Genomic DNA, 20116 nt, shown 5'->3' on the forward strand with positions numbered 1-20116 from the left:
AAATAAATTTTTAAATAAATATTATACAACCCCCCTATTTGTGTTTTTTTATAATGCCTTATTTTTGGTGATTTTCTTATCATTTTAAACTTATTTTTTGATTAAAATAATTAAAAAATAGCAAATGAGCTCAAAAAGTTCTTTAAATTTTTATTTTTAGAAAAACCTAAGATATTTTTAATATTTTTTTGATAGGTGTAAGGTCTCATTAAAAATAAAGATCATAACATTATCATAGAGTCACATGTGACCATTATCTTAAAGCTAAAAAATCCTTTAAAATTGAAACATTTTAGATATAGTTGAAAAAACTTAACAAAAAAATAGGACTTGCTCATATGGCGTAATTATGAGAGTTGGTGGTACCACCAATCCCCCTAATTGCGTCGTATGGGCAAGTCATATTTCCTGTGATTTTTTGTTATTTTAGACTTATTTTTAATCTTAAAATATTCTAAAAATAGAAAGTGAGATTTTTTTTTTTCAAATATCTTAAGCATAATAAGGCTTGAAAAAGTTTGAGCTATTCCTTTGGCTATTTTTTTAACCTATCATTGTATAATTTGGATCCAAAAGAGACTATCTTTTTTAATAGATATTGCATTAGTATATATTTACTATATAAATTCTATATTCTTTAAGAGCTTTAAAAATATATCAGAGAAATTAAATAGTTATATATTTTTGAGATAATTTTTATTATTTCTTTAATAGTCATTTTATCAATTCGATAAATTATTTTTATTTTAGGGAGAGTTTTTTTTGAAGAATTATGGAATATAGTTTATCTTTGCTAAATAATATATTCTATCATTTTGAGCTTTAGAAAAAGATTGAAGAGATATTTAATCATTATATCTATTATCATGGGTTTCATGTAAGAACCTACATGATCGATCGAGTTGCCTCCTCCCTCAAGCACTCCGATAGCTCCACGATCCAAGGTACAAGGTCAAGCAAGCTTGATCCTTAAGCTCCAAGCTCCATGCTCCATTGCCGTGTGTGAGATAAGAAGAAGAAGAAGAAGAAGAAGAAGAAGAGAGGAGAAGATGGAGAGCTTCTCCACCACAATCCCTCACCCTCACACACTCACTCCTTCACACTCCCTCTCTCAAGCAAGTAAGCAAGTAGAAGAAGAAGAAGAAGAGCTAGTTTTGGCCACACACAAGAATGAGCTTCTTCATTTACTTTTTGCCTTTTATACAAAACCCTAATCCCCTTTGGGCACCCATCCCTTTTTTACAAATATAAGGATATATAAGGATAAGGCATCAATAGTGTAGTGATGCTTTCAATCATAAAATTAGTCTATATTAGAATCAAAGTTCTGAGAGGAAGAAATAGAGTCAAGTTCTTTCTATTTCTTCCTACAAATCAAAGGAAGAGATCTAAGGATATGATAACATGAGTAGTATCATCCCATGATATCAAGCCACCATTTAGATATTAAAATCTCATAATGCTATTAAGAATCGCAGTTGAGGATATTAAAACCCAATAGTGCTATTAAGAATCACAGTTGAAGGTATGATGAGAAAAAGACTCCTAAGAGCTAATATCAAGTAAAAAGTTGTATTCTTTATATTCTTCAAAGCATCGTACACATATGAAATCCTCTTGGTCCTAAAGTTGATATGATACATAATATTACTAATACTTTTATATATTACTAGTTTAATCTTTTTTATATTTTAATAGATTAAAAATTGAATAATAAACGTTAAAAAAAGGAGAAGGTTTACCAATAGTAGTAAGATTATTTGAATTAATGTTTATGTCTCCCAGAAATCAAAGCACTTTCTTTCTTCTAATTATAATATATTACCCTCGTCTTATCCATTAGTGCTTGCTAAAAAGGTGATATTACAACACTATATAATGAAGATACTCTATTTCCATGGAGGACCATATCTCTATAGCTCAATCGGCAAGTAAGTGGCATTAGTCCTCTATGTAGAGACTCTTTTGATTGTTGATCACCTTCTCAAGATTTTATGAAAGGAGATGAAGGGAGACCAATGCAGACTACTGGTAAGAATCAAATGTGATTTTGGTGAGAAAATTTACGATATATTATAATCTGCTTTAAGAACTAATAAACAAAGAGAAGATGAGAGAACAATGGTTCAAATGAATATAGACAAAAAACAAGCACGATTTTGGTGGAAAATGTGATAATAGAATATTTAACCATTCAAAAAGAAAGAATAATGGTCAAAAAGTAAATCCTGACATGGGTTAACATCCTTAGGCATTGAATGACTGACCTCTTAAATGAATAATACATTCTCTCATTAATCATGTATGAATAGCCAAATTTGGAGGGTTCATTCTTTTAAAACCTCAACTAATTAGCAACTTAATCATTTTCTTACAAGTGCTGTTTTTTGAAATGTTTTTGACCCTAATGTATTAGTCTTGATAATTTGAAGTCATTCTCAACCATAATCATAGTCATTAGTCCTTATTATCACAATTCTCTAGCCATAATCCTCTGTATTTTGCATCATGTTGGCTATTTATTAAGTCTTCATTATCTCCACACTAACATCCAAGATTACTTGTTACCATCAAACAAGCTATAGAGTTCACAAGAGAGTTAGAGTTGGAAGCATATTAATGAAGGGGCAAAACAAGAATGGCACCAAAGAAATGTTTGATGTCTTTTGAGCTTACATCCACCACTAATTTGTCTAATGATATATCCATGGTACCCCCTCCTAATCATGTGATCCAAGTATCCTGATAATATAATCATATATCTCCCATTGCTGTAATGGTGCTAAGATAGACTTGTTACTTGGTATAGCATATATGGGCTGCGAAATGATGATAATCCTAAATGTATAAAATGATATTGGGCATCAAGTTGGAACCCCCTTGATGTTTAAGCTAATTGAGAGACTAGCAAAATTTATCTTGGAATGAAACTAGTAGTTTAATTGAGATAGTTACTCAAGAAAAACCTAAAATGATAAACTAGCATTGTAATGATATTAATACTTGTTACCATATTTCAGTAGTGATGTGTGTCAACACACATCAGACCATTGGGATACTTTTTTCCCTATTTAAGAGTTTTTTTTTCCCCAACCTTGTATATATGCTTTCCTATTTCCCTTAGGGCATACGAGGTCTTATAAATTTTCTCTATTGTTATCTCCCAATATACTTTGAGTTGTGCTCTCTCAAGTTTCTTCTTCTCCTAGCTGTGTTGTGCATTCCTACAATCCTAAATCCAATAATTGGTATTAGAGCAAGCTTTGGCCTCTTGGGCAAAGTCCTAGACACCCTCCAATTGATTTCCTCTGATTGGGACAAGATTTTGACAAGCATCATAGGTCAACAAATACTATGGGAAAGACAATAGAGGCTTGGTGTCATCATATTTTTTACTCGGCTTTGTTTTGGCCCCCATTTGCATTGTTGCTAGTATTGCGCATGATTTTATCCTTTTGTGCAATTTTTTTTACAGTTGCCAATTTTGCATGTAAGGGCCCTCATAGTCTTCTGTATATTCTACTGAATAGCACAAGCACAATAGCAACCATGGAGAATTTGGAGGCAAGTAGTAGGCGAACGTGGCAACAATTGGGTTAGAGAGAGAGAGAGAGAGAGAGAGAGAGAGAGAGAGAGAGAGAGAGAGAGAGAGAGAGATTTACAAAAAATGAAAATATTTTTGCAGTATTTTTTATGTACTTGGAATGTGGAGAGAGAGAGAGAGAGAGGGAAGCGAGATGAGAAACAATGAGAGAGAGAGAGGGGGGGTGAAGAGAAATATGAGAGACAATGACACAGAGACGGAGAGAGGATAGAAGGGGTGAGAGGGAAAAAAACAGAGAATAAGAGAGGAAAAATAAGCAAAGGGGGAGAGAGAGATGGGAGAGAAAAAAAGAGGAAGGAGAGAGAGAGGAAAAAAGAGAGAAGAGGAGAGAGAAAAGAACGTAAGCATAGAGAGAGGGAGGGAGGGAGGGAGGGGGGGAGGGAGAGAGAGAGAGAGAGCTTTGGTTGAGAGTGTCAATCAATAAGCGAAGGTAGCATAGAGAAGTTAGTCGACCATGACGTTCCAGAGGCAACGTGGAGAGAGAAAGTAAGAGGCGAAGAAAGTAGTGCAAAGGTAGACTTGTTGTTTTGTTGTAGCACTCACTATGGGCTAAATCCTCGTGATTTTGGGCAAAAGTTTCATGGGATGGTTCTTTGGGGCCGTAAGAAAAAGCGGCATGTGAGAGATTGTGATCAGGTAGGTGCCGGTTAACTTGAGCTTTGACCAGGATTTAATGGTCTACATGTGGCTTTCGACGCTTTTTGTGACCACACCATGCCTGATCCAAGACCTAGGTGTGGCATGCCTCTTAGCTTAGAAAGATTAGGGCCTTGGAGCTTTTTAATAAGGCCACAATATTAAAAATGCCACCGGACTAAAATCCTGATACCCCTAGCCACTAACAAGGTTAATCAAAGAAAAACAGAGCAAGGGCGACCTGCCATGAGACACCGTGGAAGATGTCTAGGATCTCTTCTGCTGCCTTGAAGCTTCGCCATAGCCGCTTGCGGCCCTCGCGACAAGTTTCGATTTTGCGGGACCCGGGTACCACTGTGTGCACCCCCGATCAAAGATCCGCCAGACAGTTCTCGTCCTCTGCTTCGGCTGTCTCCCCTCCGGCTCCTGTCAGCCCTGCCTTGGAGACCTCGCCATGGCTTCCAGCTCGCAAAAGCGAGTCCCATGTCGCAGAGGTCCAGAAACTATGCAATATTATCCGCGAAAGGGACTGGGACCGTGCCCTCGAGAGCGCGCTCGATCGGGTGGGAGTCAGATTGTCTGCCATACATGTGGTGGATGTGATCAAGATGCAGGAAAACCCTAAGCATGCTCTTAAGTTCTTTATTTGGGCTGGACAACAGCGTGGTTATGAGCACAATGCATTTGCCATCAACGCCATTCGTAGGGTCTGGGGCCATGAGAAGGATTTGAATGCCTTCATTGATATCATTTCGCGGATGCACTCTGAAAAGTATGCTTGGACAGCATCGAAGTTTCTCGTTCTTATTGAAGGCTATGGCTGGGCAGGCTTAGTGGATGCTGCGGTCGATGTCTTGGATAAGATGGAGAGCCTAGGCTTTAGGCCAAATGAGAAGCACTATGGATGCCTCCTTAATGCATTATTGAAGGAAAATCAGTTCCAAACGTGTCAAGCAGTTCTAAAGAGGATGAAGAAACGATGTGATATCACGTTGGATGTAGTGACATACACATTGCTTATTGACGGCTGTTGTAAGGGTTCTCAGATTCATGTTGCTTGTGAATTCTTTGAAGAGATGTTGAGGGTTGGTGTTGAGCCTAACCTTTTGACCTACAGTGCCCTGTTTGATGGCCTGTGCAAGGCCAACGAGATTGAAAAAGCCTTGAGAGTGTACAGAGAGATGAAAGTCCTTGATTTGGATATGGTTGCACTCAATATCTTGTTGGCTGGACTTTGTGAGAATAACCATGTGGAAACTGCTTATGACTGTTTCCTTGAGATGATAAATAAGGGCCATAAATCTGTGGCAAGGACATACTCAATCCTACTTGATGGTTTATCCAGAGCGAATCGGTTTCAGGAAGCAGAAAAGCTTGTTGAAGAGGCACTAGCCAAAGGGATTGAATTAGACATCGCAGCTTGTGGAGGGCTCATTGAGAATATTTGTTTTGACGGGAGAGCAACTGAGGCTTATGATTTAATGAGCAAGTTGTTAAGCAATGGGGGCATACCTGATGTTACATGCACTGCTGTGTTTGATAGACTCTGCAAAAATGGCAAGGCATATAAGGCATTTAACTTATGGAATACTTTACGTAGTAAACAATGTCTCAGTACTGAGACTTACCAAATTTTACTTGATGGACTGTGCATGGAGGGTAGACTTATTCCTGCAAAACAGGTTTATCTTGACATGATCAATAAAGGCCATGTTCCCAGTGTTGGTGTTCATTGTGCATTGCTAAATGGATTCTGCAGAGCTGGGAACTTGGATGAGGCATACAAGGTAATGGCAGAAATGACAGAACGGGGTTGTGTTCCAAATGCTGACATCTTTAACTCTTTGATTCATGGGTTTTCAAAGGCCAAAAAAATGCCCAAAGCCCTTGAAGTTTTGGAGAAAATGGAGGCTGCAGATTGTATTCCAACTGTTTTCACCTATACAGCACTTATAAATGGGTTCTGCAAGACACAGGCTCCAGAAGCTGCATTGATAATATTACAAAAAATGGCTCAGAGGGGATTTGTCCCTGATATTGGAACTTTCAATACCCTTATCACTGAATTATGCAGGGTGCAGAAGGCAGATGGGGCTTACAACTTGTTACTTGAAATGAAGGAAAAGGGGCTTACCCCATGTATCTCTAGTTACAATGTCTTAATTACCACTCTTTGTGAGCTCGGAAAAATTGATAAAGCTCATGAATTACTTCTTCAAGTGTTAGAAATGAGTCAAACTCCAAACAGTTTAGCATGTGAGTCATTGCTCAATGGTCTCCGTAGTCTGGGCAGGTATGAGGATGCATCCACGATTTTTGACAGACTGAGTTCAAGGACTTAATATCAGGAACCATTATTGACTTGTTTTTCAAGTGTTGGAAATCAGTCAAAGTTTTAAGCGGTTCAGACTGTGAGACATGGATCAATAGGTGGTTGTAGACCACAGTACGATTTTGTTCAATGGATACATTCCTGATAGAACCCCTTTCTTGTAATGCATCTGGCTATCGAAAAGACACGAAGTAATGTGAGAGTACGGGTTTCATTGTGCTGTTCACAATTTTGTAAAGCTGGTGCAGGGCATTAAATAGCAAAATACGATGGCTTATGCTCCTATTTGGAAAGAAAGTAACTGATCGTTGATTAATCCTGTTGATTGGTTATTCTGGAAACAGGGTTTGCTGTAGCATATTGAACATGCTTTTGATTCTCTTAAATTAGCATAAATGGGTGAACGGGGTCTGTTTCTGTAGGTGGAGTTAAGGACAAAAGGCTACAAAGTAGTGCAAAAGATCTAGGCTCAGCTGTATACTGTCAATCCGATATGATAAATTGGCTTCTTTCTTGTGTGTCCACATCTTTCTTGTAACATGTGATGGGCAAAAATTCCGGGTACTGAATTGTTTTTATCAGAACAGCATATGATTGAAACGACATTTGATTCACTTCAAGGTCTATTAATGATATGCCACATGTTTCTTCTAGTGAGTGATTTTTTGCACTCTCTGGTGATGCAATATGGCTGGATGAAAATCCATATCGGAAGACCAGCATGTCTAGGGCATTTTCACATGTGAGCTGACTACAAGAGTCTGGGCAGTGGACATCAGGGTGTCCTAGACTTAGGACGGACCTTTTCTTCAGTGGCACTGTGTTTGGGCGCTCAACCCATTTCCTGGCACCGTTTATAGTTTTCTTGAGTTGCCATCACTGCTGCCTGTACAAAAGCATTCTTCTGTGCACTCTGCTCACATTATCTAGTGCAAATTCATCTGTTGCTGAAATTCAATGTGTCTCTGTGGCATAAGTTGAGTGCCTTTTTCACCTTGCTTGTGTTCGTGTGGGTGGGATGGCATCTAGTTTCTGTTTTTATGCAGTCCACCCTTGCTTTTTTTTTTCACAGCCTTCAATGTGGTTGGTCCCGCGAATTTTTGGAGGATGCATGCAGCTATGTGTTCCTGGTGCACAGCTCTCATCAGCTGTCTTCGTACAGGTCATTGCTTGAAAGGTGGTGGGATGGGCTGTGTGCTAACTTGGCAAGGCTGGATGCTGCATCGTTTCAGCTAAGGAACTTGTCTTGGAGCTGAGACTTATTTCGAGGAGTGGCTACTGATTTTAACAGGGGTATGGGCTGATTGGTTGTGTTTTCATTCTTGTTGACTCTGTCAATTGCTTGTTTTGTCTTTGATGCTTTCTGGAGTTGTTAAGATTTGTGGATCTATGGCCAACAGCTGTAGCTAGCTGGCCAAAGACTAGTAAATTGATGTAGGTTGTGTTCCTGGACTGTTACGAGTTATTCTTCTTTTGTTTTTAGTCATATTGCAGTGGAAGGTAGCTGTAATAGCTAATACTACTGCAGTTTTGCCCTTGCTGCTGTGTCTTTGGTGCTGTTTAGGCTACTCTAAAAACGTAAGTGTTTGCTGCTGTCCAAGGTAAGTGATGGAGTGTTGGGAGTGCTTATGTATGTCTTGCATGAAATTGGTGGTGCTTTTGTGGCTAGTTATTTATAGTGATAAATAACTAAAAGCATGGCATGCTTGGGTACAAGGAACTCAGGGACTGAAGGCACTGTTTGTTGGCACATTTATTTGGAGTCTTGATTTTATGGACTGCAGAGTGGGTTCACATGCCTCGTGGTTGAGGGAGGATCATATTGACAAGTGCTGGTAATGTTTTCATGTAGGATGAGCCATACACAATCAATGCAAGCCCACCCTAGAGCCTACAAGCAAGATGTTATGCCAAGCTCCTACTGCAAGGATGTGTCCCACACCACCAGCCCACACCATTTGGTAAAATTGCCTTAGGGTTGGAGTCTTGTGTATTGATCATAGATGTAGTAGTCTTTTTTAAAGTAAGGCTGTGCACACACCAAATGACTATGTGACCAATGTCGTGAAGGCTCATCTAGGATAGATGTACTTCCCCTTACGAATGATTGATGTTCTTACCTCCATTTCATAGGAAGGCTTTAGAGGAGTTGTGAGCATTTCTAAATTGTAATGCACCTTTGTTACAAGGCTTTAGAGGAGTTGTAAGCACTTGCAAAATGTAGTGCACTTATGTTACAAAGAACGCTAAAAGTAGTGGAAAGTTGTGAGCATTGATGTTGAGGTTTGGCAATTGTAGCTAGAAAGGATTTTTGGATGTTAAGAAGCACCAATAATCAAGTGAGTTGTTACCATCTCTAGATACCCTAGTGGGAGTCATCCATTTTTTAGAAAGCAATATTGTCAATGCTAGAATGATTCACCAATGTAAATTATTAGTGTTGCTAGAAAGCATTCCCACATGCTAGAAAGCATTGATCATCAATCGATAGTTGTGGCATTGCTTTAGGGAGTTCCAAGCTTTGCTACAAAGTAGTTCTCTTAGTGCTAGAAAGAACCAATTACAATGGATAGATAAGCACTTCTAGATAGAATAGACAATTGTTGTGCACCACTAACTATGAGTAGGTAACTACTAGCATTTTGCAATAGTCTTGTGGAAGTTGAGGTTATGAGAATGTAATATCCCCAAAGGCACATCATGAGTTGTGAATATGGCTAAGTAGTATTCTAGTTGTGGACATTACTAGAAAGAATAATCATTGGATGATAGTTATGAGCATTGATAAATAGCTAGTGATGCTAACATCGATTGACATTGCTAGAAAGCACTAGTTAATGATCATAAGTCTCAACATTGCTAGAAGCATCCATAGATGCTAAAAAGTTTAGTTATCTAGGATTAGCTATATATTGCTAAATAAGTTTGTGGATATATGTAAGTTATTGAAGGCACTAATTGTCCCTAATGTCAGAAAGCACTACCTCATCTAGTCGTAAGCATTACTAGAAAGCACTAAACACTTTTGGCTTAGAAGATTTTATTAGCAATTAATATCAGTGATGACATTAGGAACTAGACATTCATTCATTATACAAAATTAAGGGTTAATAAATGCTTAGGAATACTTGGGATGACAAATTGGCCTAGACAATGTTGGCTAGCACAATTAATTTTTTGAGCAAGAAAAAATAATTAAATTAAATTTTACAATTAGTGTTTTTGAAAATTAATTTACTTGGGCTGAAAATGACAATAGAAGGTTACCACTTGGCAAAACTTGCTCATCAAGTGAGGGAAAGGTTCTTAGAGACTATTGGAGCCTCATTCTAGCATCGTGGAGGTTGGGGGAGGAAGAGAGAGTTGTTGTTGCGATTTTCTAGCCATTGGTGATCAACTTAGCCATTGGAGACTATCAAATAGCTGGCCACAACTGATCTAGAGGCCAATCTAGAGGCCATTGGAGATAGGTGACAACCCTTGTAGGCTGTGTATAGGCAAGAAACATCAACTTTGGGGTCCATTTGGACATGCATGCAATTGCATGTGGAGCTCTTGTTGATGGTGGGTTGCAATCAGTCAGCCATTCATAGTAAGGCAACATTAAATCTCAGCAATTTTGGCAATGAAACTCTGAAATTTCTCTCTCCAGCTTTCTCTCCCTTCTCTCAATAGTTGATTCACACCTTCCCTCAAGAGATCTTAACCAAATTCAATCTTCCAAGAGGGTGCAATTGAAGAATTTTTGCTATTAAACCCTAATTTATAGCAAAAATTAGGATTCATCATCCACCTTGGGAAGATTGCTCACAATTTTGGATTTAGTACTTGAAATTCAATAGCTGAAATATGGAAATTTTAGAGAATTTCAAGAGCCCTGCTAGCTAGCATTAAGGTTGGGGTAGAATTCATCATTCAAGGAGCAAATTGAAGGCCAATCTGTAAGGAAACCAAGGGAAAAATTGATTTGAAGGCTTGCTAGTTGCTATAGACAATAAGATGTATTGAAGATTGAAGGAGATCGGGGGCTGGATCTCAGTGTACTTTAACATTTAAGAATACATGTTAAATAAATATTGCAAGGGAGGCCAGTTTTGGGACCAATAAAGTGTCCATTGTCCAAGATTAAGTAGTAACATTTGCATTTTCAATTTATGTGAAATTTATGCTTGTTGTAATTAGTGCTTAATCATGTTTTTTACCACCCTATCTGAGAAGGAAGGCTGCTTTTATGGTTCAATTACTTGGGTACCATCGACTCCCTTGAATTGGTTGGCCCATGGCACCTAATTGGAAGTTAGAAGCATTGCTCTAATGTTACAATTGAAATCAACTAAGCATTACAATAAGAATGTCTTCAGATAATGAGATGGGATCAAGCAGGGATGATGCCTTTCAATCTGCAAATTTCATTAAGTGCTTGGGAAAATGCAATGCTTGATCTTGGACAAGGCATGCAACATGGGTAGTAGGCTAAGAATGAGGGAATTGGATTGAGGTGGATTCTTCTAGGTTTGTTGAAGTTGATGATTAGCAAGAGGAAGATGAATTTGATGATATGTTTAAACATTAGCTGAGGATAGCAACTAAAATGTTTGTGTAATTGGAAAATGATCCTTCTCAGTTCATAAGTTCCTTGAATTCCCTAAAGGAGGGCAACAAAGGCAAGAAGAGGAAATCATCTTCAAAAGCTCTTAAATAGCATGATGCACCAAAGGAAGAGCCAATGCAGCAACATGATGTTCCAAATGTAGATAATGAGCATAACCAAATGATGCAAGTGGGACAATTAACGTATAGGAGCAATGCTAACTTGGAAGTGCCCATCCAATGCTTTTTCGATAGCAAGACATGCATACTAATGTGGGTCACCCGAGGTGCTTTGGTGGTAAGTTTGGTTTTTCAAGAAATGGCTAGTAATGCTTTAGCCATGGGGATGCAAGGACTAAATGTACTTGGCATGCAACAACCTATGCATGGTATGCAAGGCCCAATATATCTGGATATGACAAGTGAAATGAAAAACCCAATTTATAGCAATGTTGGCATGATATTGGGGCTCAAAAAGGCAACTTTAGCAATGTGTCTATGTAGCCCAATATGTTTGGGACTTATGGTATTAATGTTGGTTATGCAAATGCTCTGTATAATGCTAGTCATGAGAAAAATGTAGACAATGTACCCTTTATGGGAGCAATGTGAATGTTCCAAGGATATGTGTAGTCCAAAGGAAAAAAAGCCTAAAATCTAGACTTGGAGGTTTTGAGGTGAGTAAAGTTAGAGGTAAAGTATCCATTTGCTACTTGGTGAACTTTTAGGTTTGTTTTACTTGTGGAAGGATGCAAATGGATAGAGAGTGACCTGGTAGATCATCCTCAATGATGCACTTTAACTTGATGTGTTTTAGTTAGAGTTGTTTTTGGAATTCGGTTTTAAAGGCTTAACAAAGCATAGAAGGTTGAGCACTGCCTAATGCTTAAGGGGGAGGTTGCACCTCCACTTTCCTAGTAATAGATAGCTTGATTTAGAGCCAATTTTTAGGGATTGGGCTCTTTCAAGCTCAGTAAAGCATAGAAGGTCCAAAATATTACCTAATGCACTTAAGGGGGAGGTTGCACCTCCACTCCCCTAGTGATGGATAACTTGGTTATGTGGTGGATCTTAGATGTACTTGGTTTGCATACATGATACTATATGCTAACAATATTTTTGTCTTTGGGATTACTATTTAATGTACTAGTAATTGTGAGTTGATATGTGGATGTGTATGGTTTGTAGTTAAGCTATGAAACTATACATTTGCAAGGCTGTTGACATGTACGGAGTATATAGAATACATTGAATGTACACTCGGATGTGATGCACATTTGTAAGGCATGTATGGGATGCATTGATGGTTCGCAATGTACATTTGCAAGTGATCCAAGAGAAGTAAATTTTCATGAGTTAGATGTGATTTGCAAGTTGATGTATGCTTTACATGAGTATCATGTTGCTATGAGGTGTTGTTCATGCTTAGTTCATGCATTACAATGCCTTGATGGTTAGTATAGTGTTGGACTTTGGCATGTGGATGCATCCCTTATGGTTCCAATAGTGATTATGATTCATGTGTGTGGATCATAACTAGTTTAAGTGACTTGAATTTTAGACATGCAAAGGGCTTGAGCATGGTTAAGCAATATGTACACATGTTTTTTGACTATGATGTTGACATGCATTTCTAGTAGTGGCAACTAGTGCTTTTTGACAAATTGTAGTGCAATTGAGGGCGATTACAAGGTTTGAAGGGGGAGGTTTGTCACAAGGATGTAAAATTTTGATGCTTTGATTAGCGTAAGAGTAAGTGTTACTCAAATGTGCAAATGTGAGACGCACACATGATGTGCAAGTCAGTTATTTCACAATGATGGGCCAAGGACATTGAAGGCAATGGGGGTGTCAAAGGAAAAAGTTAGTCTAAGTCATATTAATCAAGTACTAGGTATCTAGTGATCGATTTTGGCCTAGAAGATTTTATTAGCAATTAATATATAGAGAGAGAGTTGTTGCTACAAATTTTTAACCATTGGTGATTAGCCTAGCCATTGAAGATTGCCAAAGAGCCGCCCAAACTAATGTAAAGTTCATTGGAGGCACGTGACAACCCTTGTAGGTTGTCTATAGACAAGTATCAACAATTTTGGGGTCCACTAGGGTAGGCAACTGCATGTGGGGCTCCTATTGATGGTGGCTATAGGCAATCTGTAATGTCCCCATTACTTAGTTTATTAATGTGCGTATACATTCCAAAGCAACTTGATTTATGTTGCACATTTTCAAAAAAACTAACTCTAATTATGAAACTGACTCTCATTATGAAGATAATTGTTATTATTACTGAGGTATTATATGCCAGTTCATGGAAGGAAGACTTGGGAGACCCTCCCAAGACTAGCTTATTAAGACTATGTTTGTAGTATAGAACAACAAAAAGAACTAGCCTAGTGGATAGTCACTTGGCAGTTAAGTGCATTTGGGTGACAACACTAGCGGGATGGGTGACCTCTCGGGAAAATTTTTCTACAAGCTAGTGGGAGCTTCTCACGCATAGCCAATGGTGCCAATGAAGACTTCATAGCTCATTGCCAAGTATGCCAAGGCCAAGATGCCAAGGTCTATGCCTTGGTCGCCGCCTTGGTTATGAGCCTTGGAGTGACACCACTTGATGATGAGACGTGCGGTGCTCGCCCATATATTCGTTAAATTGGTATCCTCGCGCTACGAAAATGGAGACCCTCCCTGACGTCATCAATGATGTCGTCAAAAACGCTAAAAGAAAGCATTTTCTCTTTATCATCATTGATGGCATAATTAGAAACGCTAAAAAGAAAATGTCCTCCTTTTACCCCCTCCCCCCGGTTACTATATAAACAGGGGTAGAGCTTCACGTCAGGAACACACATAGACACGCAACGAGCCATGAAGAAGTCTCTTTGCTATTGATGCGATGAAGCTCTACTGCAATCAGCCTCTCTCTCTCTCTCTCTCTCTCTCTCTCTCTCTCTCTCTCTCTCTCTCTCTCTCTCTCTTCACATCTACATGGGAGCATTGCTCGAATCCATCAACTTCTTCCATGGCTGCCAAGAGACGTCGAGATGCTGAGTGAGATCATGCTCAGAGAGCTCCCCAACGCGAAGAAGGGGTCGTTGTTGCTGAGGGAACTCAACACGATATTGAAGTGCAAGTGGAGGTTAACCCCGAATCCATTCAAACCGAAGAACCAGCCATCCCACAACAAATCGAGGATGCGGCCATAAATCGTAATCATGATGGATGGCCGAACAAAGATAATTAGGTATAGTACATAAAAGAAGGATTACTTTTTAAGCTATTAATTCTACAATTTTCTAATGAGAGATAAGCTAGTCCATTGCATAGATTACGATAAGCTAAAACACACTTAAATTTACAAAAACATGTTAGTATTATCAATTGCATTTTAGAAAGGATAACGGAAACTAACAAAGAGGATAGATTCTATGCATTGCATACAAGTGTGTTAAAACTGTTTTATGGTTATGATTGCTTTTGGATTTATGAATGATGAATTATGGTTCTTATGATTCCGGGTTTGCACAGCCAGACAAGTTGTGGATTGTGGTGGTTTGGGACATTGGGGTCCCCAACCCAATGCTCCCTAACACTTTGCGGATTGGAAAAAAACTCACATGCGGGTGGGGGTCCTATGCTCTTGAGGGAGATATGTGTTTTTGTTTTTTGATAACTCGAGCACGTGAGAGGGCAAAGGGCCGAGTGGTAAGTGCCCCTGTTATGTAGGACAGCTCTGAAGGCTTAGGGAAGCTTAGAGGGGCTTTGAGCCAGTAAATTCCCTGTTGACCGCGGATGGAGTGCGATCACATACAGTCCAATCCCGAGGGATTGGAAGGTCCTATCCTAGGCTGCTGGATGGTGTCTTTCTGTGGAAAGACGGTTTTGTACCACTCTGCGGAGTGATGATTCTTAACGTAGTAATAAAAGGAAGCTGATTTTATATGTCCAAACAATGTGGTAGTATGCTTTGCTAATTAGAAAACTAAGCAAATCCCATCAAGGAAAGTGGGAGGCTTCAATCTTGACAATTAGACGCCTATGGCTGGGTAGACCCAATAGGTCGGGTAACTTTCCAACACTAGATAGAGCTGATTAAATTGTGACCCTTCCAATATTGATAGGATTGGTTACTAGGTTTAACACCATTTTAGGGGGCTAGAGCTAAGATTTTACCTTATGGCTAGGGGGATCGAGTTACACTCTCCCCCGTCTATCACTCTCTTTGAACCAAGTGCAGTGTTAACCTCACTTCTATCTTTGATTGATTACAAAGTGGTCTTTTTTAGGTGGGCATTAGATTGCTGTTAGGGGTGATTTGTCCATGCTTTCCCTATGAAGTAGAATTGAGATTCCCATGTTCAACTAAGTCCAATGTTTCCCATGGGGAGACGGGATGGTGATGTGCATGGATATGAATCAATTGACTATTAAGAGATCTCCTCCAAGTCTGTTGGAGGAGGTACCTCATGTATCAGAGCCTAGGTTTCAAAAGAGCTTTTAGTCTAAGGTTTGTTGGGGTAAAGGCGCCTCCGCCGTGCCGCCCCGTGTATTACTACACTGACAGTACCCGCCACTGCACACTGCAGGTGGCGGGCGCCCGTCACGTCACTTTATTCTTTACATTCATTTTTTAGTGACTAGTAAATAAAGGAAGGCCCGGTCACACATTGTGACAGTTGGAGTTCCCATTTCTTGTCTCTCTCTTTCTTGCTCTTGCTCTCCCGCCATAGCTCGTGTGCAAACTTCGATCCTTCTCACCTTTCAATTGGTATCAGAGCTTGGCTTCCTCTTGCTCGAGCTCGACTCGGTGCTTCTCTACCTTCGCATCGACTCCCTTCACGCATTGGATCTCCATCCCGGCAGCCATATCCGATCTCCCCGAGCTCCCGTCACTCCCCGGCTTCCCGAGCACCTTCCCGGCCTATTGAGGCACCTTCAAGGCATTGATACTGAGGTATTTGATCACTCTTTCAGGGTTTTATTTCAGTCTATAGGTTGCAAACAACAAGGGCAGCCATGGCTTCAAACCCTTGAAGCTTATTCTCCTCATATTGTGCCTTACACCTATCAAGGCTCAAAGAGGCTTGTCATAGGCCTTTGATAGGCCCTTCTTGAGCCCCCCATTACCCCCTTTTCAGCCCATGTGGAGTAGCAGCAAGTTCAGCACCAACATGGCAGATTGCACCATTTTTTTCCAGGCTGTTAGCACTCGTCTACTTCAGCTCCACACTTGGCCATTGCTTCTTGCTCTCTACCTTTGATCAAGAGGGCTATAGACTTCATGCTTGATATCATTCAAGCTTTGGGCATTGGTCTTGATCATTCGGGGCTGATTTCTTCAGATTTGGGACTGTCATAAACTGTCATAACAGGCTGAAAACAGGGCAGCACCATTGGCATTAGCATTTGTTGCTTATACTCCATTCCGATTGTGCTATTTGATGCCCGTATGCGGTCTACATGATGCCTAGTGCCTTGGGAATGTATGCACATGATTATGCCATGATTTTGGCCTGAAATATTGGCTGATTTGGGACTGTTATTTACTGTTATACATTGCTGGAAACAGGGCAGCCACACTTGGCATTGGCATTTGATGCTTATACTCTACTCCGGTTACCTTGTTTGATGCCCGTATGCGGTCTACATGATGCCTAATGTCTTGGGAATGTATGCATTCGATTTGCCCATGATTTGGCATTGTTTTTGGGCTGGAAATTGACAGTTTTGGACTGTTTAGGGCTGCTGTACATGAGCGGGCTGAAGCTCATTTGTCACAGGTATTGCTTCTCTATCGATATCGGATGTATGCTATGGGTTATGTCATGATGTATTACACTTTGGGGATCGATTTCGAACTCATGATCGTGATTTCGAAATGCTTTTGAGCATCGCATTTGCTCCATTGTTATTGGTTTGTCATTGGCAGTTTGGTCGACTTGACTAGCATTTGGGCCGCTTATGCCTATTGTCTGTACTTGACGGATAAGCTCTATGCATTACATGCTTTGGTCCGTGGTTGATGCCTCTTAGTTCCTCCATGCTTGACAGATATTTTGGAGCTCCGATTTGGATGTTTTGAGCACTTTCGACTCACAGGAATATTGACTTTGGCTTGCTACTGGATGTATTGACTTGACAAAGATCTTGCCATTGGGATTATGTCTTGCTTAGTGGTTGCTACATCAGTTGCTTCATGTATGTCATGCTCTTGGGAAGCGTATGACGCATTGACTTGGTCACTTGTCACTGGTACTTTGTCTTGGGTTGCTTGAGCCCTTAACTTGATTGTACGCCTTTTGTGCCAGTGGGAGCATCTTGCATGCTTACTTGACCTTGAGCACGGATTACATGCTATTGGAGCAGTCTATGTCTTTGAGCAGTTATAGATGTATTGAGACTTTGGGATTATACTCCGACAATTGGATGTTGCATTGAGTGTATGTCTTGGTTCACAGGATGCTTATGAGCTGAGTCTCAATTTTGGATCCGCTTTCTTTTGAGCAGACACCTATTTGTGTCAGGTTTTGGCAGTTGGTTCTACATTTTGCCTAGATTGTCTGGGGTGTGCCTCTTACTGGTAGATGCTATTTGACATATCTCGGTGTTATGCTCATGTATTTTCCCTGTCATTTGGCTTTGCTTTATCCTCTTTATGCTGGCTTTGGACCTAGCATTGTTTAGTTGACATTAGATCCAGTTTTGGGACAGTTTGCTCTCATTATTGCAATTCTGAAATTTATTACAGCAAGCATTTATTGGTGGACTGAACAGTATTTTTTATGCTGAAATATCCTGATTTGGTGTACCGCACCTAGTACTAAGTGGGCAGCATCTTTTGGCACACTTTTCTCGCCATTTGGAGCTCATTCCAGTGGATTTTGGGCATTTTCTGCAGTAAAACAGCCAGCAGTTTTACATTGTTTGTGCATTTCTAGCCTGCATTATGGTGTCCTCTTCGACTGATAATGCCATATTTAACATCACAAAGTTGGATGGTACCAACTACTCTTATTGGAAGAGTCAAATTTGGCAGGTCTTGGTGCAAAAATCTCAGATTAAGCCACTTCGGTTGAGTGGAGAGCAGCCTGAAACTATGGACAATGACGACTGGCTTGAACTTGATGAGCTATGCAAGTCCACGATTGTATTGTCTCTCACTGAACATGTACATTATAATGTATTTGAGGAAGCACAGAGTACATGGGATCTATGGAATAAGATCAAGAATCTTTATGATAAGAAAAGTCCGGCGAGTCAGATGTACTGGTTGAAGCAGCTTATGGATCTGCGCATGAAGGATAATGCGACTATGTCTGCTCACTTGAGCCAGTTCCATGCTATATTGAAGAACCTGACTTCGCAGGATATCACCTTTGGAGAGAAAGTAACTCCTCTTTTCTTGCTTGGGACTCTGAATGAGTCATGGGATGTATTCTGCACTGCTCTATGTGCCTCTAGTGCTACTCTGAAACTGAATGATGTTGAGAGTGCTCTTCTGCAAGAAGAGGTTAATCGCAAAAACTTGGATGCCTCTCGTGTTTCACATGCTTTGACAGTTAGAGGCAGGAATGACAGGAATGATCGTGGTAATAACCGTGGCCGTGACTCACAGAAGGGTCGGTCTAAATCTCGTGGAAAGTCGCGTAGTAAGTCGCGTGGACGCAACGCTAATGTCACTTGTCATCATTGTGGGAAAAAGGGCCATATCAGACCACAGTGTCATGAGTTGCGCAATGAGAAGCGCAAGGATAAGGGCAAAAAGAAAGTGCCGGAGAAGTCCTCTGATCGCAGCATAGTACCTGCGAAGTCTAGCGTCAAGATTGAAGAAATTAATGTCATGCAGACCGAGGATTCCGATGGTAGTGATGAGTTCATACTTGCAGCTAGTTCTTCTGATGCTTCACACTTGACTGAGACACCTAGTATGTATGCACAGTGCTGGTTATTGGATTCAGGTGCGTCCTTCCATGTGACGCCTTACCGTGAGTGGTTTCACTCTTACCGTACTGTATCTGGATCAGTCAGACTTGGAGATGACATGTCTCTTGATATTGTGGGCTGTGGAGATATTCAGTTGCAGTTTTCCACTGGCAGTTCCTTTTTGCTCAGGGATGTACGTCATGTACCTGCGCTTACGCGCAGTCTTATGTCTGCAAGACAGTTGGATGATGCAGGGTTTCATGTCAGTTTTGGGGATTCTGCCTGGAAGATTACCAAAGGCAGACTTGTGCTTGCTAGAGGCGCCAAGGCTGGTAGCCTCTATCCTCTTGTTGTATCTGGGTCTTCTGTAGACCATGTTTTGGAAGTGGGCTCTATCCCACATGTATCACTTTGGCATGCCCGTTTGGGGCATATGTCTTTGAAGGGAATGAAAATGTTATTTGGTTTGCAGTATCTTCCGCCTTTGGACTATGCATGTTTTGACTCGTGTGATCATTGTCTTTATGGTAAGCAGAATAGGTCTACGCATAAGAAATCGGGTAGGCCATGCATGAGTGAGCCCTTGGCTTTGGTGCATTCAGATGTTTGTAGGCCCATGCTGTGTATGTCTATGGTTGGCGCGAAGTACTTTGTTACCTTCATTGATGATTTTTCTAGGAAAGTGTGGGCTTATCCCATAAAGCAAAAGTCCGATGTCTTGGCAGTCTTTCAGTTGCTCTTGTTGAGAACCAGACTGGGTATAGGCTGAAATGCCTTAGGACTGACAATGGGGGAGAATATGTCTCACATGCTTTTGAGCAGTTTTGTGATGACAGGGGTATTAAGCGCCAGTTGACCGCCCCTTACACCCCCGCCCAGAATGGTTTGGCTGAGCACATGAACAGGACTATTCAGGAGCGTGTTCGCTCTATGCTTAGCCATGCAGGCCTACCATAGAGCTTTTGGGCTGAGGCAGTTAGTACGGCAGTGCATGTCATAAACCGATCGCCTTCTAGTGTATTGGATTT

General features: G+C 40.4%; 1 protein-coding gene across 1 annotated transcript; it reads left to right on the plus strand.

Moving 5' to 3' along the window:
• Nucleotides 1-4409: 4409 nt before the first annotated feature.
• LOC148035722 (uncharacterized) lies at nucleotides 4410-8806 on the plus strand. The gene has a single exon (XM_087677741.1). It carries the CDS (start codon nucleotides 4504-4506, stop codon nucleotides 6580-6582), a length of 2079 nt encoding a protein of 692 aa, XP_087533867.1. The 5' UTR covers nucleotides 4410-4503; the 3' UTR covers nucleotides 6583-8806.
• Nucleotides 8807-20116: the final 11310 nt, after the last annotated feature.

The sequence above is a fragment of the Lygodium microphyllum genome, chromosome 5, assembly GCF_053477565.2.
Source record: "Lygodium microphyllum isolate KBCC chromosome 5, Lygodium_microphyllum_v1.1.10, whole genome shotgun sequence".
Lineage (NCBI taxonomy): Eukaryota > Viridiplantae > Streptophyta > Polypodiopsida > Schizaeales > Lygodiaceae > Lygodium > Lygodium microphyllum.